Raw genomic sequence first — 22,229 nt, 5'->3', positions numbered from 1 at the left:
CCATAATTCCTGCTCAAGAATATTTAAGTAAATCAAATAAGTAATTGTTCCACTGACACTCATCATGCCTAAACAGTTACCTTACATTTCCACTTCATAGTTCTGAAATTAGGCAAAAGCAGACATCATTCTATACTGACTTTCTTCATCCTGTTAGTTTCTGTGATAGTTAATTTTGACTGTGAATTTGAGTTGCCTAGGAGATTGGTTAAGGCAAATGACACTATTTTGAGAGAATTAGCCAAGGCTGGGAGAACCACCATCCCACAGTTTGGGGACCTAGATAGAATAAATGGGGAGAGGTTGGATGACCCAGCCCAGTGCCAGCCTTCCATCTCTCTGCTTCTTGTCTGTTGTCTTTGTAGGGTGTTCCCTCATGCCTTCACTTCTGTGATGCTCTGAGCCCTCTGAAACTGTGAGCCAAAACAAATTATTCCCTTTGCTTGTTTCATGTGTGTCTGTGTGTATGTGTGCATGTGTGTGTGTGTGCTCATGTCTGCAGGTATGCGCATGTGTGTGTGTGTCCATGTTGTCACAGGAATGCAAATAAAACTAACACATCTTCTGGTAAAAGGGTATCAGGAAAACATCCTCAGATTGATTGGAATAGATTTGTTCTTTCTGGCCTTTGTTATTGATTTTCAGAATGTTTCAAACACAACGGCTTTCTTTTTTTTTTCTAATTTAATTTTTTTAAAGTATGTGAGTACACTATTGCTGTCTTCAGACACACCAGAAGAGGTCAGTGGATCCCATTACAGATGGTTGTGAGCCACCATGTGGTTGCTGGGAATTGAACTCAGGACCTCTGGATGAATAGTCAGTGCTCTTAACTGCTGAGCCATCTCCCCAGCCTGATACACAGAGGTTTAATGCCTGGCTTTGTGACTACATTTCTAAGCATTTGTTTTCATTAAATGAACTTGTCTCTTATTGTCTGTTCTTTCTCTTGCATAGTACCATGTCCCTGTCTGTCTTAGTTAGAGTTTTACTGCTGTGAACAGACTCCATGACCAAAGTAACTTTCATAAAGGACATTTAATTGGGGCTAGCTTACAGGTTCAGAGGTTCAGTCCATTATCATCAAGGCAGGGAACATGGAAGCACGTAGGCAGTCATGGTACAGGAGGAGCTGAGAGTTCTAAATCTTCATCTAAAGGTTCCTAGCAGAATCATCTAGGATGAGGTTCTTAGAGCCCACACCCACAATGGCACACCTACTCTGACAGGGCCATACCTTCTAACAGTGCCACTTCTTGGGTCAAGCATATAGAAACTATCATGCCATCACTGTGTGTCTAGAGGAGTATTTTAGGTTGGAGTTTCAGAAAAAGGCTTGCCTATTTGTTAGGGACTCTCCCTTGTCCTCAGCCCTAATGTAGGAAGGAGAATGAACATTCGGCTAGGCCCTGGGACGACAGTGTGCTATTGAAGGATCATTATGCATATCTTCATCTCAGTTTACAAATTAGGAACTACAAAGTGTGGAATCTCAGAGCTGCAACAGATGCCAAAAATCATTGGATCCCAGAGCTATAAACTCAAATCTCTCCCAAGCCCCGTAAGATAAAGTAAATAAAATGTCACATTAGGCTATTAGTGACTGGCAGACGCTGAAGCAAATGCAAGCAGCCAGCTCTCCCCCTACTGAGTTGACATTGGGGGAGTCCTACTCAGTGCTTGCTGAGTGACAGATCCCTGCAGGCCAGCATGGCCTGGTAATCTTCAGATTCTTTCTTGATCCCTGTCCAGTGTACTATTTTGTATGAGAAGCTGAGGCCATTGGTAAGATTGAACTGTCAAATTGATGTTAGTTACTGATGACTGCCCCATGCAGCTCACAGGACTCCTGAGTTGACCCAAGCAGATGACATAAATGGGAGGTGCTAGAGCAACTGGAAAGGACACTGGCTTGCCAGAAACGGAAGTCACTACCCCTTCCCACTCACCTTCATGCTGGTTCCCATGGCATTTTTGCCTTAGGAATTAACTGTTTCTTCACAGCGAGTTGGACCTAAGTTATTTTGCCTGCCCATAGAAACTGAAGGTCAGCTCAGCAAAGATGCCAGAGATCTGATGGGACTAATGAAGTCCCAAGAGCCAGTTAATGGCAGGCTTAGCGACATAGTCTGATGTACTTGTGATGGACGTTAACCTTTGCAACCAAGAACAGCTTAGTTTCCCTCTCCAACTCCGATACCTACTGTCCTTGGACATGTGAATTGAAGGAAGCAGAGAGAACGGACCAGAAGGAGGGCAAGGCTAAAAGCTCTCAAATCCCACTCCCAGTGACATACTTTCCTCAGAGAGTCTGAACCACTTTCCAAAAGAGTGCCACCAACTGGGACCAACTAATCCAAAGCCTGAGCTTATGGGGGGGTCATTTTACTCAAACTACCACAGAGCATTGCTTCACATGTCCTTGAGCACATGCACGGACTGGCATCTGAGATGACTTTAAATGGAGCCATCTCTGTTGCCTGGCTTTTGATGAATGTTTGTGATGGCTTTGATTTTAATTTCTGCTATCAGCAGCTGACACCCATGCCTTCCTCCAAGTGCAGCACCCAAGTTCCACTCACAGCTATGTTCCTTCCCTTCTCAAATGCCCATCTGTGGAGAGCCAAAGCTCTTCCTCATTCAGTCTTTGTTCCTGGCAGCTATAATGAGAAGTCAGGTTTTCAGATGCAGAAATAGTCTCAGAAGTGCACAGGCAAGCCAGCCAGTAAGCTTTACCATTTCTCTCAGGACTTAACTTCAAAGGTGCTGTCTTCCAGACATGTCCAGTCTGTTGTCAGCATTCAAGTGAAGTGCTACACAATTCAGCTGAGGGGTAGGTTTTCCTTAGAATTCATTCTGCACCTCAGCCTTGTAAAGCTCTCCAGAGTTGGCTTGCATGCAGGACACAAACTTGAACATGGGTCTCAATGTTATGCAATAGGTCAGGCAGTGTTCTATTCCAATTCATACTCTAAGTGTTTGTGTATGTGAGTCAATGTGCCTGTATGTATGCAGGTGTGGGCATTATAATTTGAGTAATGAATTCAAATTCAACATAATTTGAATCAGATGGATATAGATATTCCCCAAAAGTCTGAATGTGAAATATTTGTCCCCCAAATAATGCTGTTAGTAGGTACTATGAACTTTTAACTGCCTTTACCTGAGGTCCAACCCAAGGAACTGCCTGATCTCAAACTCTGTCCTCTAGAATCATGAGCAAAATAAACCTTTCTTTCTCATAAGAAAATTGGCACCTGTATTTAGTTATAGTAGCATGACACTGACTAATGCTATGGGTGACAGAAAGATAATGGTAGTGACAGGAAATCTGCTCCCAGACCTTCTCACTGCATAGGCTTCCATCTCTGTGTTAGTTACTTTTCTATTGCTGTGAAAAGACACCATGACCAAAGCAACTTATAAGGAAAGTATTTATTGGGGTTCATGGTTTCAGAAGGTTAGGCCCTTGTGACCACTATAGTGGGAACATAGAAGCAAGCAGGCATGGTGTAGCTAAGAGTTTACATCCTGACCCTCAAGTTGGAGGCAGAGAGAAAGATCTGGCTAGGAATGATGTGGACTTCTGAAAGCATGACTCCTCCAAGGCCACACCCCCTAATCCTTCCCAAACAGTTCCACCAACTGAGGACTGAGTATTCAAATGTAGGAGCCTCTGGGGGCCATTCTCATTCAGACCACCATAATCACTGAAAGCAACACTCAGAGAAACGGTTGGGGAAGCTGTATTAGATCAATACTTATAGAAATAACTTCAGAGTGTGGCTACAGAGTCTGACTGCTCCTCTCATACATGTGGCAGGTACAAGTAGTGGGGGCATTTCTCAAGAGCTGTGCAGTGTCAGATATTGTATTGTCTCAATTAATCTTCACAACATAGCCAATGAGGCAGGTACAACATCACCATCATGATAGACATGATAAATTTAGCTCCCTTCCTCCATGCAAGTTTCTCTGATTTCTTGTCTCTTCCCTCCCATCCTTTCCCACTGGTGATCTTCCCATTTCAGAATAACTGCTACTTTCTATCCTAACATTCATACACATTAATGACAACCCTTCCCAGTAGGTTTCTGAGGTAGGCTTTTTTACTCTAGTCTTACCAGCAAGTCAACTGGGGCTCACAAGGGTGAGGACACTTGGCCCTGTATCACATGGGTAGATAACCACAGAGCTGAGACTTAGCACACTGTTCATTGTACCAGGTTGTGGTCAGTAAACTGGGGTCTATGGTCTGCCTTCCTGCCTGCTTCTGCTTTTGTGAAGACTGTTTGGAACAACCACACTTTCCTGTCAAGTTTTCTTGGCTGCTGTTTCTGCCTGACAGTAACAGAGTGGGGTTGGTGCAGCTGAGCCCATCTGGCCTGCCAATCTAAAATATTTACTCTCTGGCCCCATTGCAGAGATGTTTGCTGGTCTCTAGTTTAGTTTTGACTCTGGACCATAAGCTTCTGCAAACTTCGATGTTTGTCTGTTGTCATTAATGCCACTGTTTATCTTGATTTCTAAGATGTATGGAGGAAGAGTTCTCTGCCATTTCATCTTCCCTTGAACTTGTGGTCTCAGGGCCTGTTGTGTGCCGAGCTGGGTGCTCCTAGAGCAAGCTCTCTTGATTTCTCTTGCCAGTAGCATGCACAATAGCTTCCAACCAGTATGTGATGAGTTGGTTTGATGTGTGTTTTACCCCGTTAACTGGGAGAGAAACCTACCTGGGCATATTCACCCTCTGAAGTTCTAGCAGAGCTGGCCACTTCCTGCCTGTATTTCCCCAGAGAAATCCTTTTCCTCTAAGTAGAAAGCCAGCCAGCCAGCCTGTCCTTGGCCAGCAGACAGCCCCCAGAGCTGACTCATTACCCTCAGATCCTGCTGCAGCCTGGAGAGCAGGGGCTACCTTTGAGTTCCTACCCTAGTGAAATCAATACCAATGATTCTGATTCAGTCGGTCTCTCAGGCCACCTGCTAAGGCTCTCCTGCCAATCTTGTTTTCAACAGACCACAATTAGTCCTCTGGAGAATGCCATCGAGACTATGTCCACAACCAATGAGAAGATCCTGATGATGATAAACCAGTACCAGAGTGATGAAAGCCTCCCCATCAACCCTCTCTCCATGCTCCTCAATGGGATCGTGGACCCTGCTGTCATGGGAGGCTTCGCCAAGTATGAGAAGGTGAGGGACCTTGGAGCTTATTCCCCATGCCCATCCTTGCTTGATCCCAGATGGACAATTAGCTTGATTGGACATCAGGTTTCAACCTGAGTTCCAGTTCCCTTCCCACCCTGACTCCACACTTGGATGAAGAAGAAGCAATTTGCCAAGGGTCTCCATTCCTCTGGCACCTCCAGGAATCTCTGTCAAGAAATAGCTCAGAGATGACTACAAACCACAAGCCATGACATCTGGTAAACCCATCTCTTCTACAGAGGTTTTGAAATAACAGCGACACAGATTCAGAGAAAGAACAAAAAACTCAGAATCTAAACATGTGAAAATCTGGGAGCCCAACTCCCTAGGCCTAGGCACAATCTAGATATGAAAGTCACAGGGTCCCTTTAGGAAGCCCAAGATTATATTTGGGCCCAAGATTATATATTTGACCCTCCTGGTGTAGGTGGTCAAAGGGAAATAACACCAGCTATATGAGTCATAGTAGGAGCCCCTATTGTAATGGCAGTATGCCAATAAGGACTAGCATGACTTAGAATAAAAAGTCCTGAGCTAACTTCCAACTCCCAGAGCCTGAATGAGGAATGAACAACTCTTTCTACAGAACCTCACTGTGCATTCATTCTCTGTGCTTTGTCATTTGGTGCAAAGGCAAGAACAGCCCAGTGTGCACCAGTTCAGAGTTAGTGATAGCCATCGCCCATCCTTGTGGCTACCCAAACACATCTGTGGTCACCCTTGGCGTAGCCTTCAGAGTAGTCATATGATACAGATGGGGGACTGTGAAGAGAGGGGAAGGGAGAAGTGGAGGAGCCCAGAGGGAGACTGGGAGGCAGGCTTGAACAAGCACCAGGAGAAGTTCCTCCCTCAGCTCTCTTCCTCCAGCGGTGATCCCCTGCACCTGAGGATCCTTCCCAAGCTCCGTAACACAGGTATCCCTGTTCTAAACCTCCATCTGACTCAAGCCCCCTGAATTCTGGTTCAGTAAAACCCAGCCAGGACTAGAGAATGTATGTCAAGTTCCCAGTTCAGAACAGTTTCCACGGGAGCTGCTGCCGGTCTTGGCACCCCATGGTAGCAGAACTTCCTTGGAGTCTGCAGGCTCTTTCCAGTGGGTGCTGATATCTCTGCAGCCTCCAGTAAAAAACTGTAGCAACATCAGCTACAGCAAGGTTCACCCCAATGCCTGAGTCCTCGAAGCTTCTCTCACATCAAGTTTTCTCTCAATGCCAGAGACCATGTGTCCCACCTGATAAACAAAATATCCTAAGTCCCCACCTGCCTCCCACCCCCATCCCAGGCCTTCTTCACTGAAGAGTATAGCAGGGAGCACCCAGAGGACCAGGACAAACTGAGCCATCTCAAGGACCTGATTGCATGGCAGGTAAGGCCTCACTGGGCATGGGAACATCCATCCAGGCCCTCTCCCTTCCCTCTGCTCACCTGGCCTGAGCTGACTCCATATGACCTTCTGCTCCTCACCTCCATCCTCTTCTGATGCTGGGTGACACCTGAGCTGGCTCATGGGGACACATATTCAGGGCACCTTACCCCTGAGTGATGCCTAGTGCTGGCAGCAATAGATGCAGTGTTAAAGGTGGTTGAGATTGCTTTCTTTGATGTTAAATTCAGGCAGTAGCTTTTCACAGTGGGGATTCAAATGAAAAACACCCCCCCACACACACACACAGCCACCACCAGCTTGCACCAATCAGACAATAGAAGGCTTGCCCCCTCTGCCACCACCCCCTTCTATGTGAGGCTGACCCAGTTTGTTGCAGATAGTGTGCAGATGGATATCAGGTTCTGCAGATAATTGAGGTCTTTGTTGGGCTGGCTCACGGTCAAAGGGTCCACATCTGCCTAGCTCGGCCAGATTCCAGCCTGAGGAGCTGTTATTTATCTGCCTCTGTATCCCATCTTGCTGTCTTCTTCTTGCCCACCTTTCTTCCCCACCTCCTTCTGTGTATCTGTCTGCCGCTCTTAGAAGCTCTTTGCTTCTCTCCTCTCTGTCATTTGCCTCTCTCTGCCTCCTACACCCTCATTTCTTCCTCCCCTCTCTCTGCCTTTTCTTTGCTCTCCCTTTCTCTTTTATTCCTCCCAACCCCTTTCCAAAGAAGAAACAATCTGCTGGATCCCTCCTTTAGGAACTTTCAAAGAACCAGATCCTTCCTGCTTTTAGCCCTTTGACAGTCTCCGCAGACATGTGCTGGGCTGGGCTCTTTGCAGATGGCACACCCTTGGACCTAGGAGGGGTAAGATGGTAAGGAGTGAGCAGAAGCCTGGGGCCAGGAGTTGCAGGCTGCCCATCCCTGCTCCCCACTCCTTGCCAGTCACCATGCAAAGAGAGGCGCAGTTTCCTTGGTAGGGAGTTTGGTTACTCCAGGGAAATCAGGGACTGAGAAGTGTTGGGTGCCGACTCTTTTCTTAAAATAAGTATTCCTAATTCAGGTCCTTCCCTGCCTCTGCCAATTTATGCAAAGTGGGACTTTAAAAACGAAACGCTGAGCGAGCACTGCAGACATGCTCTCCCTGAATGCATTAGGTGTGTCTGGAATTTTCTCTCTGCTTCCCACTCTGTGCCACCCATGAAACTTAAATATTCCTCAAGTGTCTCCATCTTTCTGGGACCATCTGTATCTTTTTAATACTCAAATAATGGCACTTCCCTTGCTGGCCAATCAGAGAAGCAAGAAGGCGGGCTGAATGGATCAGTTCCCTGGATACATCTGGGGCACCCAGGGAGGACTACCAGGTCTCACACATTGACTTTATGCTGCTGACTGGAAGCTGTGAGGATCCTATTCTCAACTGATTAGTTCCCTGTGCAGAATCCACTGCCTTCTGAGTATAGGGCTTAGCCTTGCAGAGCAGTTGTCTCAGGCTACCACTTCTAAGAACATTCTCCCCAAGTGTCGGACCTGATTAGAAGGGCTCCACTGAAAGCAGCTTGCATTAGATGCCACTGCCTCTTAGGCTGTGAGCACATTTTGGCAGCACCCCCTAGTGTCTACCTCTTCTATAGCATGGCCTATGGCTCCCAAGGCCACAGGTTACAGAGGCCATTTCATCCCAGAGGAAATTGCCCTGAACCATGCCCGTCTCCTACTCTACCCAGGATCTCTAAATATGGCACCACGGTCGTTCAGATAGTGCAGTCCTGCTGTGTAGGTACTGTGGCATTCTTGTCATTACACTCAGTAGATCAGCTTGTATGTTTCTCTTCCATCCACTCTCAAAGCCCTTGTTTAGTGAGCCCACACTGTGTCCCAGGCACTGTGCCAGGTAACACAGCAATACAGATGGGCAAACCTGACCCTGACCATTAGAGCTAAACTCTTTGTTTTGTTTTGCAAAGCTACACTCACGTTGGGATTTTTCTAAAGACTCAACAACTGTAGACTTTAAAGGGAAATGGGAACTTTTACCAAATCAGAGAAAGCTGAAGTTTCCAATATGCCATTTGTATCAGAATCTGTAGGTTTCAAGACTGGGACCTTTCTGGAGGTTCTTTGTAAAGATTTGATTGCATGGGACAATGTCTACGGTATATTATTCTCTCAAGCTTTCTGTTGTGAAACATTACATATAGGAAAGTGCACACAAAAATATGGTTCTTTGGTTTAGTACCAAGCATCTCTGGACATGACTCCATCACCACCACACATACCTAGACGTGACAGGCTATTTCTGGTGCCCCTCAGGCCACCTATGTAACCCTGTAGTCATTACCAGCCCTCAGCTAGGCTGACCACTTTCCTACTATTATAGGAATTATTTCCTAGCATTTTACAAGAGCTCCACTCCCAAGCATGCCTTCGTAGGCATCATAGTTTGCCCTGGATTCCTGCTGACCTACATATAATTGGAACCACCATGGACAGATCTCTGTGTCGGCTAGGCTAGTGACAGACAGATCCCTGTGTCAGCTAGGCTTGTGAAGTTTGCTCATTTTGTTGGACCTTGCTATCATTTTTCCATGCCGTCTAGAAGTCTATACAGATTGATCATGCAATGATACCCAGTGTATTAAGTTTTGTGCTCATTAGTTTAGTTTCAACTTAGTTGGGGCTCTTGCCTGTATATTTTTTGGGTGTGTTCAGACCTGGAAATCCTTGGTCTTAACACAAGAGAAAATGTAGCTTTAGTATCTATTGCTAAATTTCTGTCAGCAAAGGTTCATTTATCAACATCATTAAATAAAATATACACTACACCCTATTATGTATCCAGCTTCTTTTATATATCCTTAAAATTCACTAGGTTACAGCACATATCAGAGATTTGACTTTCTCTAAATTTTGCCTTGAAAGTATAGAGCATACAAATAGTATCTCCACTTATCGACCCATCCTCCTGTAGTTAAGTGTGTGTATACATTCCATTCCCTTGAGGTGGAGGTAGTAGAATTGCTGGTTAATTTGTGTTCCATCATGCTGGACATAAGAAATAGTTTTCCAAAGTGCCCATAGCAGCTTCCCTGTCTGCCAGCAGACCTGAGAGAATCTAAATTCCTCTCCATTCTCACTTAAACACACGCATCCACACTCACATATGACAAAAGTTAACTTTAAAAATACCACAACCATATTATGTTATCCTTTCTGATCACAGTGGGATAAACACCAAAATACATAGTGTGGTAAGCCTCAGAAGTTATACGCATAGATGGATACTGAATAATGCATTTTTAAATGAATGATGGATCATTGACGATATGAAGACAATCCCTTGAACCCAATGAAAACTGAAGTACAATGTGCTGAAGCCCATGGGATTTAGCGAAACGTCTATTGTAAAGGAGTGGCATGCTCAGAAAGGAAAATGTGTATTCCAATGCTCTGGTGGAGTGTTCTGTGGGTGTTAAAGTCTAGCTGATCAGTAGTTTAACGCCCATAGGTCTTTGATGGCTTCTCTTAGTCTGGTTGGCCTGCTCATGTGTCACTGAGCATCTACTGTTACCCCTTCCTCCCCCTTAATACCTTGAGATTGATGCTAAGCTGACCAATTTTCTTCCTTACCTAAAGTGTAACACTAAATCTATACACGCTTTCCATTTTAAATCCTACCATATTATCTTTATGGAAGACTCCTTTGGTACTATCTTTAACCTAACACCTTAAGCTTTCTATAGGTTTTCTCCACGTTCATCTGCCCCTTTGTTCCCATGTTCTCAATCTTGCCTGTTAATTTTGGTCCTGTCCCCTCTGGGTGAGTTTCCTCCGGTGCCTGGTGACCCCTGCAGATTCCTCCTAATTTCTAGTGAAGCTAATTGGAAATCAGCATGCGAGAGAGAAGGCTCTGTCAGCAAGGTGGCATCATTGCCTGGCAACTGAATGACCCACGTGTTTGAACTACACACCTACATGGGACACTTACATTCTCTGCAAGCAGATTCTTCCGAGTGTTTAACGGGAAGATGAGTTTGGTTCCTATACTGGGCTATCTGGGCATCATGCAGTGGGCATCTCCCTACCCATAAGCCACTTTTTATCGTCCTTTTTTTTTCAGTCTGGTGACAGCTGCTCCTCCTCCTGCCCTTGGGTATGGTACCCCTGAGTCCCAGGTTTCAGGATCTAATTGTTTTATAGGACAAGTCCCTGCTTCTTGAGAAAGTAGAAGCGCATTATAGCTAGGTGCAAGTTGAAACAACGGGCACCTCGGGCAAGGAACTGGCTCTCAGCTTTCCTGGGACAGCCTTGCCTCTACCCCCAGTGCCTCCTTCATTCCTAGAGGCAGGATGGCCTCTTCTAACCACCACCTCCCTCCTCTGCTCTTGGAGGTCAGTTCCAGCCTCCGGCTACCTTCCTCCTGCCCATGCACTGGGCATATTCACAGCCGAGCGCACATCTCACTGCAGAGTGTGTGTCTCCCTGCACCTCTCTTCTCTCAAGAAAGCTAAGAGAAGGAGACAGAAATGGTAGAGATGTTTGTTTCTCTAAAAGGATTCTATCCCCTACCCTGGCTGACTTAGTTATTTTACCAGAGGGCCATGCAATTGAGTTTCTCAAACTTTCATTGTAGCCGTGAGCCCTGCGGCTCTGTTCCTCCCCTTCTAGGTCTCTGAGGTTCTGTGCTCTGACCTCTTTTGTGGATAAGACAAACTGTGCCTCTCCTTTCCATTCTTCCCACATCTCACATCTTCCTGGGATGTGGCAGCACTTTCTAGAAACCCTCTACTAATAAAAGAACTTTCGGATACCAGCATACCCTTAGCAGCCATGGAAAGTATAATTGGGCCCCACGGTGTAAGACGGGCTGTGGCCTCGCTTCCCGTCTCGCTCTTCCCTCTTGCCATGGCTTCTTATCTTCATAATTTCACTTTTATACTCCTGAATACTTCTTAAACAAGACTGTGAGGCAGAGCCCTGGAGAGTCCGCCTTTCTGTTCTCTGAACTCTTGACACTTTGCAGGGTTCTTTTTTTTTTTTTTTTTTTTTTTTGAGGACTCAGATTTCCCCATGTCTGTGGTTTCTAATGCCCGGCCGGGACACCCTCAATCCAGGGAAACTAGAGCAGTAGGGTCATTGTTTCCCTTGACGATAAATTCTAAGGCTACCGCTGTCCCAGGGACCGTGTGGGTCTCTGAGCACCTGAAGGCTTTCCAGGAAGAGTTAAGTCGACTTGAGCTCCTGAGATAGTCCCTAAGCTGAGTCCCATGGCTTGCCACCTCTCTCTTCAGATCCCTTTCCTGGGAGCTGGGATTAAGATCCACGAGAAAAGGGTGTCAGACAACCTGCGCCCCTTCCATGACCGGATGGAGGAGTGCTTCAAGAACCTGAAAATGAAGGTGGAAAAGGAGTATGGTGTCCGAGAGATGGTATGAGTGGTCCCTGTGACTGCAAACAGGGAGGATTGTGGGAATAAGAGCTTAAAGGGGCTGGCAATGGGGGAACCTTCCTGTATGCCTAGTCTCTCAAAAATCACTCCTAAAGGCAAACCAGTTAGAATTGGACCTATGGACCTACCACTTACCCAAGGGACTGTACAATTGTAAAGGCTACATTAGTGAAGCATCTAATATGTGCTTGGCCTTCTATAAATACAGTTGATATATATCAAGTGATTGATATAGGCAGATAGCAACACTTTTACCTACACGAAACTCACAGCCATGGGTGAAAAGGCTGCCTGTGGGGTGAGCAGCCAGAGTGCAGCAGTATATGGTGTGGTGTTGCCAGCCAGGGTGCTTGGCAGTCCGGGTAGATTTCATGCATCTTCAGATTACACTTTCAACTTAACAGCAGGCTTATCAGGATGCAGGCTCATCCTCTGAGGATCTTCTGTGCAGAAGCTTTCAGATGAAGAATCCAGAGCAGCTAGGTGAAGGGCACAGAGGGCAGGCAGTAGAGGATCCCAAACAGGACACTTCCATGTTGTCAGGACACATCATCCTCTGGCTTATTGGCATGCGATTACCTACCAGGGAGCTCACTAGAGCTTAAGTGTGGAGAATCTTTCCAAAGCTTTCACAACTCAGCCATGATTGAGTGAATCATTAGCCCCGGGCTGGAGATTCATCTCTGTTCCTTGTCTCCTCTCTGGAGGTTGTGTTGATAATATGTGACTCAAAGTCTCATCCCTGTAATGATAGGGTTGGTCTCTCTGGCACAGGCCAGCCCTACTCAAGCCCTCTCATTAGCATAAAGATGGCTCATGAGGCCACTGAATAATAGAGATGCTGTCTCTATGGGGAAACTTAAGGACTAGTGATCCTTCCCCCGGGGTTGAGGCTGCTGATGTCTATCCTGCAGCCCTGTGGTCTTGCTGACCGGGAGCTTTGCACTGATGCCCTCTGTCCACAGAGGAGGGGGCTCAGGTGGCAAAGCCCTGGATGCTCACCACTGTTCTTCTACCTGCAGCCTGACTTCGACGACAGGAGAGTGGGCCGCCCCAGGTCCATGCTGCGTTCCTATAGGCAGATGTCCGTCATCTCTCTAGCCTCCATGCATTCTGACTGCAGCACTCCCAGCAAAGTCCCCGCAGAAAGGTAAGTCTTTTCCTGGAGCTACCAGGCTTCCTTCCCATTCACTTTAAAGCCTTTCCCCAGCAGGGACCTCAGGAAAATCTTGGATTCACGCAGCATGTTGCCTTGACTGGTGCCATTTTTTAAAGCAGCCTAGACAGCAGAAACAGGCTGATGGCTTTCCCAAGAACCCAGACCTAACTGCAGCCACCACCCACCCACATCCCCTCCCGACCTGCTACTGCCACTGCCGCTGGACTTCTTGCCCGTTGATGTAGCCATCATCCCTCTCCCGGCCTGCATTGTAAATGGTTTTTCCTCTAATAGGGGTTCAGTGCTTCCCACATCGCTCCCATAGTAACATGTCCCTCCCACACCACCACCATCTTCCCCTACCAAATTCATCATATACCTATATACCGTGTGCCCACCGCTCAGGCACCAGGACCACTGTTCCCCTCTTACTGGGCAAGTGGTAGCTCAGGGAAGTTGAGAGACTGATCAAGGCCATTCAGCTAAAATGCAGCAGTGCCTGGATTTGAACCCAGGTCTACACTCTAACCAGTTTCACCTCATTGCCATGTCTCTTGATTTTAGTCATGTGATCATTCTAATCTTCATTTTGAATGTCTTTGGACAAACAACTCAATTTGCTATCAAGATAACTGATCAGGCCCCAGCAGTGCCGTGATAGCTCAGTTGGCACGAAGGTCTTCTGTGTCCCTATCAGGATCTAACTACAATCTCCACTGCTCCTCCCCTGCCCTCCAGTTTTGACCTAGAGTCAGCCCCACCCAAGACTCCCAAAATGGAGGAGGAGCCCATCTCCCCAGGGAGCACTCTGCCAGAGGTCAAGCTGCGGCGGTCCAAGAAAAGGACCAAGAGGAGCAGCGTGGTGTTTGCAGACGAGAAGGCAGCAACGGAGTCAGACCTGAAGCGGGTGAGCAGAGGTGCCAGGCTCTCCCCAGCTCTTCAGAACATTATGCCAGGCAGCCCAGGTCTCCTGAGTGGGTGGACTGGAGCCTTGCTCCCACACTACAGTGGGTCTTAAAGGAAGGAAGCTGCCCAATATGAGGTCCTGGGTACACTCACACTCCACAAGTAGGATTTGAACCCAAGCCATCAGACTCTAGTGCTTGAACAACTGGTGCAGGGGAAAGCAGCCACCTTGACCCATATATATATATATATATATATATATATATATATATATATATATATATATACACACATATATATATATATATATATATATATATATATATATGTATATATACACACACATATATGCATGCATATGTATATGCATATATATGTATATATATAATATAATATATAATTATTTGTAAATATGATGTATATATTGAATAAAACACAACCATATATTGTTATATATATTAAAATTATACAATCGATGTTTGGAAAGGGGGCTGAGGCCAGAGGGTTGTGATGAGTTGGAGGACAGCCTATGATACACAGTGAGTTTCAGAGCAGCCTTATCTACAGAGTATGCCTTTTGCTCAAAAAGAAATTCAACATTAATAATTACTAATGAAGAGATTTGGCATCATACAGCCCTGAGCTCAATGCAAAGTTTTATTGAAAGCCTGCTGCAGACTGGCAAGGGAGTGAGCACAGCAGGGGTGAGGCTGCATGAAAGGGCAGGGCCAGCTGATGCCTTCTGGTGAAGGAAAAAAAAAACCCATAAACTTCCTAGTGGGCCTCTGAAAGATAGGCACATATTCTATGCTCCAGGACTCTACAGAGCACCATTCACCTGACAGTCTAACAGAACGGACCCTCCCGAACACTCCTAGTGTTCTATAATATGCAACCTATACAGACATATTAGGCAGACTGACACGGAATGGTAAAAAGCTGAACAAATAGACTGACTATGCTGCCAGGCCCATAGATGACACTTTAAGTACTTTCCCCTGACCTTTGAGGAGTGATATTTGCCTTATGCTAAGCCCTTATGGTCTGATTTATTTATTTATATTTATGTGTGTGTGTGTGTGTGTGTGTGTGTGTCTTTGTGTGTTATATCATCTAGCTTTCTAGAAAGCAAGAATTCATGAGTGACACCAACCTCTCAGAGCATGCAGCCATCCCTGCCAGGGTGTCTATCCTCTCTCAGATGAGTTTTGCCAGCCAGTCCATGCCCACCATCCCCGGTATGTATTGCCCACTACCCACCTGGGGGAAGGGGTAGGGTGGGTTGCCAGGCTGTCAGGGAGAGGAAGGATGAGAACTCCTTGTCTAGGGCAAGGCAGGCTGGATGTCTGGAACCAGAAATCCATGGCTTCTGCACCTTCTCAACATCCCCCATTAGGGAGGCCATGTGATCAAGTTCTAGTGAAGGGGAAGTCTGCCGTTCCTCTGGGACCACTCTCTATCATGAATCCCTGCATTTGCAGGCAGCAGATTCCAGGCTCTGGGCAGAATAGAACAAGGCAGTTCTGGTGCTGCCCCCTTGAGGCTGAACAGTGCATGACAGTAAAGACAGCTGCTTCTGCTAGAGTAGCCTAGCAGGGCCAAGCTCCTGCCACTACCCCATGGCACCCACCCACGATGTGGAAAATGCCACCATCCTCATTGCAGACATTCAAAGCAGTACACTGAATGTCAGGCTCCCATACAGACCAAGAAGTCAGTGGGAGGCTAAGGTCAGACTTAGCACACTGAAGACCTCAGCCCCAGTGGCCCCAGGCCCTCCCTTTCGCATCCCCCTTTCCATCCCAATACATTTGGACAAGGCTTTGCAAAGGGTCAGGAGACAGGACCACCCAAAGAACAGCCCGAGACTTAAGATACCCATCCTGTCCTCCGGGACCTACCTCTTTCCTGTACCCACTCACTCACATCCGGGTCCCTTCTAGCCCTCACACTCTCCGTGGCAGGCGTGCCTGGGTTGGATGAGGCCAACACATCTCCCCGCCTGAGTCAGACCTTCTTCCAAGTCTCAGATGGTGACAAGAAGACCCTGAAAAAGAAGAAAGTCAATCAATTCTTCAAGACCATGGTGAGCATGCCAATGGCTGGAGAGACAGGAAATGCTGGGGGAGGGGGAAGGGCAACTGAAGGAAAAATCCAGAGGGTCCACACACTTGTTTATATTTTTTGCCTGTGGGTATGTGCTACTCCCTGAGGGGTGTGGCTAGGGATCCTAAGGCGAGGGCAACTGTCTAGCCACGCCCACCATGCAGTGCTCCTTGGAGCGTTGAGTAACTCCTGTGAGCAAGACTGACCACAGATCTGGTGAAGTGGGGGCTTCTGGGACCTGAGAGCCAGTAGGTGACTAGCTCTGACTTAAGGTCTCCTTTGGAGCTCCTCTCTGAGCCCCAGCAGCCAGCTATCTTCAGAAGCCAACAGAACCTTTTTTTTTGGGGGGGGGGGTGGAAGGGGAAGGATGGCAAAGCACTTTCCTATTCTACCTACATTACAAAAAAAAAATAAAAATAAAAATCCTTCAAATTAAAAGTTGGTTTTGAATTACTGACTCTTGAAGTCCCACCTCCTGTTGTTCCCCTGTCGGTCCTCATCTGGGATCAAGAAGGTACGGACGCACTTCGGATCCTCCAGGTGCCATGAATCAGGGCAGAGATACTATAAAAAAATCACAGGTTGCCTGAGAGGCTGCATGAGTGAGTCAGGCACCACGCTAAGCACTTCCCCATCATTATACTGTTTGATCCTTTCCTGTTACAGGATGGTTTTTGCTAGACTCACAGAGTTAGTTAAGCTATGTGCAGAATTCACACAGCTAGCAAACTTCCCCAAATCGGCTTTCTGACAAAACCCAAGGTCATCGCAATTCCCAATCCCTTGTCTTTAGGCATAGGTCGAGGCTGTGGGGTCTAGGGTGCTCCCTGATGCTGCATGTACCAATCCCATCTTGCTGACCTGTTTGCGTATCTTCCCACAAAGCTGGCTAGCAAGTCGAGTGAAGAAAGCAAGCAGATCCCAGACTTCCTGTCCACCAACATGTGAGGCACTGCTGAGTCAAGCACTGCGGGAATGCATGAGTATGACCTTGGAGTTCCACAAGGAGACAAGGCTTTAAAAGAGACAGATGATCTCAAGGGGCCCCCAGAACTCAAGTGATGACTAGCCTCGCATCTCCTGTGGCCACTACAACAGTGATGAATGACTCAACAAACAAAGAAGCCCCACCATGGATTCTTGGACCCCAAGGAGCCAGCAAGTGCCCGATAAATGTTCTCCCCAGCATCCAAGGGACGAATGTCACAGCTAGGAGGAGCTGTCTTCTGTTTCATTCCTAAGTGTCAGCACTTAAACGAACTGATTTAAATGTTCTATTTTTGCTTAACATTTTTGTACTTTTACATTTTTTTTCTAATAAGCCCCTTGCTACTCCATCACCTCCAGACTGCTGCTTTCTTACCGACATTAAAAATGACCCATAGCTCAAATGAACCTGAAGGAAGGTAAAATATTGTAAATTGTGAGTTGTTTAAGAGCCCACTGCCCAGGCCTGGGACTGAGAACAAAGCGAACAGCCCCCAGGCCTGCCAGGGCAGGGCTGTTGTTAAGGCATTCCTAAGAACATCTTAACTGTGAAGATAAAAAGAATTCAAGGAAGCAGGCAAGGCTATCTTGTTTGAGTCCCCATTTGGCCGGAACCTCCCCCTCTGTCTATTGCCCCTTGACGCCGGGTAAAGTCATACGTCAACTGGTTGCTATGTGAACAAGATAAGCCCCCAGCCCACAGGAACAAAGTCCTGTTGCTCTGTAATCCTTCTGTTAATGTTTGAATAAGCCAATAGTGTGTCGCTATGCTGAATTCCACACCCCTAAGCCCCTTACTCCATAAAAACTCCTAGCTTTCGAGCCTCGGGGCCGGCATCCGTTATCTCCTGTGTGAGATGCATGTCGGACCGGAGCTCCGTAATTAAACGTCCTCATGTAATTACAGCAAGAGATGGTCCTTCGTGATTTTTTGGGTGCACGCCGAATCGGGAATGGGGTGGGGGTTTCCCCACTAGGTCTAACAAACCTTGTTGCTGAGTCTCTTATTGAAGGACTGAGGAGAAAGATCCCAGGATGGGAGGCAGCCCAGGGGACTATAGCAGTATGAAAGGCTTATGTTGGCTCATCTCAATGCCATGGTTTCTCTCCTTGCTCAGGCAAACTCAAGAATCTTCTCTGGTGTCTTTGGATCCCTGGATACACTCCACAGAGCACATACCCATGACCAAAAAATATACACATGTGTGTAGAAGACTCTGGTGTCTTTGGAGCCAGATCCTGGGGTATTAGGATACTGAGAAAGCCCACCCAGGATTTTCCTCTTACAGCCTGACAGGAGAGACTTTCACATCCAGCCTGTTACTCGACTGAAACCTCCAAGCAGTGTTGGAAAGGAGAGGTCTGAGGGCTGATGGATTCATGGCTCAGCTTCTAAGTTCTATCATCAGGTCAGGAGTGGTAGCTGTCTTAGAGAGATGTCTACCTGTGAAACCATGACGATGTCCATTGTCAGGTTTCTCGGATGAGACCAAATGAAGAGGAAGGGAACGAAGAACCACTTCAACCTATCCCACCCCAGAGAACAGAGCTGTGGAGAGAGGGACCTGGGCATAAGGCTGTGCTTTTATGAAAGTCAAGTGAATGGCAATGTCGGGTTCAGAACTAGGGGTGGGTGGGTATTCTTAGATGCTAAGTTCCTGGGTCCCTAAAGCTTAATAGGTAACCCTAAGAGTTGGGTATGCTTATTACCCAGATGGACAAACTGAGGCACAAGCAGAAGTGATCTAAGACTAGGATATGAACACTGGTTCCAGAACTCAGACAGGAAGCTAAACTCTTCCCCAGGAAGCTAAGCTCCTCCCCACGGCTAATACTCCAGCACCCCTTAGTGCCCAGGACATCCTGAGTCCTCATTACCTTCATCATGCCAATCTCTCCAGGGTTAGTGTCTATGCCCCTTCTCCAAGTCTCAGGCCCACTTTCTGCTCTAGCTCTCTAAGTCTGTCTTGCTATGGTAGCTGTGGGGGGTTGGGCAGAAATCAGACAGCTTTAGATTCCCAAAGGAAGCAGAGATCAAAAAGCCTCTAGCCACTGCACAACAATTCATCTCAAAACATGAGTAGAGGACCCCAGAAAAGCCTAAGGGTGAGATCACATCCTCATGGCTTCCCATGCAGATGTCAGCACCACGTGGCCTTTGTCCTGCCTGACATTTCTTTCCATTCATTTTCTCTTCAAGTTCTAAGTTTGAACTCCATGGGAGTTTCTGCTTTTCCCCATCATCGTGAACTAATGGAATCCCAGTGTTTTACCTTCGAACAGAAGCACTTCCAATGACAACTAGGGAAGGTATCTCAACAAGTAAATGAAAACAATTCCCCATTCCCCGAGACTCCAGACAGACAGGAGCCTATTGTAGACCTTAGGAATCAATTGCTTCTCCCTGGGGAGGCTGTAACAACACAGACTCAGAGGCAGCTTTTATGACTGTAACTGCAAGTTCTGTCCCTCCAATCACTTCCCTGTTTTTAAACAGGCTGCCGTATAATAATAACATCCGTAAGTTCTGTCTTCATAAAAATTGCCAATACCTGTGAATTTCCTTCCTGGGTCTGAAAGGGACCATCAACCTCTGTTTCTTTTCCATAAAATACAGAGCAAAAACTGAAATTCCTGTTCACATAGCACTCAAGTGTTAAATCACTTCTGAAGACTGTCTGTCCCTGGAGGGAGTATAGGTTTGGCTATACACTAACATGCACAGCTATGCTAGTAGAGACAATGGCAACTAGTTGTCACTTCATTACAGCTGACCTTGTCCTGGCACTCACTCTGCATGCCATTTTCTTAAATAAATCCTGCAAGGGAGATGCTAGGGTATCAATAAATCTGGTTTGAAAACTAAAGTGTTAGTTCCTTTACTGCTACCATTACTGAATGTCTGAGACTTAGAAATTTATAGAGAGAAGGGCTGGTGAGATGGCTCAGTGGGTAAGAGCACCCGACTGCTCTTCTGAAGGTCCAGAGTTCAAATCCCAGCAACCACATGGTGGCTCACAACCATCCGCAATGAGATCTGGCGCCCTCTTCTGGAGTGTCTGAAGACAGCTATAGTGTACTTACATAGAAATTTATAGAGAGAAAAGGAGCATCTTTCGTAGAGTTCAAGATGCAGGCGAGTTCAGAAATGCAGTGTTGGCACGTGCTTGGGATCCAGTGAGGCCTTCTGCTGCACCACGACCTAGAAGGGAGAGTCACGTGATGAGACAAAACAAGCATGCTAGGTTGGGCAGCTCTTCTGATCAAGCCACTAACGCTCAGTGGAGACCCCACTCTTATGACCTCATTTAATCTTAATAACCAGGAAAAGTCTGATGTCCCCATATAGGCTAAGGATTCGATTCCTAATGCATGAGCTTTGGAGAAACACATGCAAACCACTTCAGACCTGGAGGGTTTGTAATGTGTCCTTGTCACCAAATGAGAGACATACCCACCTCTGTTAGTTTACTTTTATACTTGACCACCTGCTTCCAGATGCTAATATCACAGCCCATGCATATAGGTACATCGCCCCCTACAGTGCTGGTGTCTTTGATGATACAATGAGAGTAGGGGAGTCCTATTTGATGCAACTTCTCTTAGGTCACCAGATGCCTCTGAATTTGTAGGCCAGGTCTGTCCAAAACTAACTAGTAATGTCTAGGAGATGCCCTACCTTCAGAATTCCGACAGGAAATGACTACAGGGTGGTTTGCTTGGAAGTGGGGCATGGATGTGAGCAAAGCAGCTTCGGAAACAATGTAAGAAAGGAAAGGCTTGGTTTTGGCTCACGGCTTCTGAGGGATTTCAGTTTGTTATGGTGGGGAAAGCATGACCATGAGGCAAGCATGACCCCAGGGGTGTAGCTTGGAGCTGTTGACATGGTAGCCAGACATCAAACATAGAAAACAGGCAACCTTCAAAGTCCCACCACTAATGACCTCCTAAACTCTCTACAACATTCAAAACAACACCATGAACTGGGGGTCAATTATTCAAACCATGAATCTATGTGGGACATACCAGATACAAACTACGACAGACCCCAAGAGATCAATTTGCTCAACTCGTTCACTTTCTACTCAGTGAACTGTTCAAGGCCACATAGCTGAAATCAGCTGGACGGAAATGAACTCCAGGTTGACCTGACTCCAAGTCTGTCTAGGTAATCTTAGAAATGTTCTCTAATCATCCTTTAAGCTCCCTGCCTTCAAGACACCGATAATATTCCTCCACACTTTAGTATGATCTAGGGTGCCAAGTTCCTGTCCTAAAGGCCATTCTTAGCATTGTCTTGAAGTATAGAATGGAAGTCAGCATTCCTTCTTCCAAATTTCAGACTCATGTCAGAAAGTGGGGGGAGAAACTGAAGGAATCCAACATCTTTCCAAGCATCAAATGGGAGGAGCAAATCCAACCTCCCCAACAAGTGACTGGTGGTCCTGTGCAGGAGCACAGGAGCTACTTCAAAAGCAGTTGAGTGCACTAGGCACTGGGGCAGATCAGGGCAGAGCAGGGCAGAACAGGGCAGAACAAGACAGAGCAGGACAGAGCAGGACAGAGCAGGGCAGAGCAGGGCAGAGCAGGGCAGAGCAGGGCAGAGCAGGCAGCTGGAAGCTCAGAAACCACAACACCTGTGAAGACCAGAGTTGGGTTCGGGTATGATACTCTGACACAGTCAAGGTCCTCAGAACCCTCCTGTTGCATCCTATTCTTGTAGGTCACATGCTCCTTTATTTTTCTAATCAAGTCTTATTAGTCACATTCCACTCAAAGGTTATGGCCATTTATGACCCATATCAACAGAAAGCAATATTTGAGATACAAGCTTTAGTGTCATGGCCAAGGGATCAGTACTATAACAAACATTTGTTGTTTTCTTCCTGCACCATCCATTTACTGTTTCCTTGACCTAAGATGGCATCTTACCCAGTTTGTATGGTTTGTCTAGCGGGGTGACCCAGATATCACATCTCCAAAGGGTCCTTGCCCTTAGTTACTCGGCCCTTATAGGTTTGGGCTACTTTTATTGCCTGTTGAC

At 46.6% G+C, this 22,229-nt stretch overlaps 1 protein-coding gene across 1 annotated transcript in view; it reads left to right on the top strand.

The window, feature by feature from the left end:
• Window positions 1-17,593, top strand: part of Dock2 (dedicator of cytokinesis 2) — a 558,039-nt gene extending 540,446 nt beyond the window's left edge. Inside the window, exons 45-52 of the mRNA XM_021175778.2 lie at window positions 5,014-5,190; window positions 6,488-6,571; window positions 11,870-12,007; window positions 13,050-13,177; window positions 13,925-14,093; window positions 15,210-15,330; window positions 16,036-16,178; window positions 17,084-17,593. Coding sequence (XP_021031437.1) covers window positions 5,014-5,190; window positions 6,488-6,571; window positions 11,870-12,007; window positions 13,050-13,177; window positions 13,925-14,093; window positions 15,210-15,330; window positions 16,036-16,178; window positions 17,084-17,146 — 1,023 coding nt within the window. The 3' untranslated portion in view covers window positions 17,147-17,593. The remainder of the gene's footprint in view (window positions 1-5,013; window positions 5,191-6,487; window positions 6,572-11,869; window positions 12,008-13,049; window positions 13,178-13,924; window positions 14,094-15,209; window positions 15,331-16,035; window positions 16,179-17,083) is intronic.
• The last annotated feature ends 4,636 nt before the right edge of the window (window positions 17,594-22,229 follow it).

The sequence above is a fragment of the Mus caroli genome, chromosome 11 (genome assembly GCF_900094665.2).
Source record: "Mus caroli chromosome 11, CAROLI_EIJ_v1.1, whole genome shotgun sequence".
Classification (NCBI taxonomy): Eukaryota; Metazoa; Chordata; class Mammalia; order Rodentia; family Muridae; genus Mus; species Mus caroli.
Note: the sequence above shows the minus strand (reverse complement) of the source record. Positions and strands in the feature narration are given on the sequence as shown.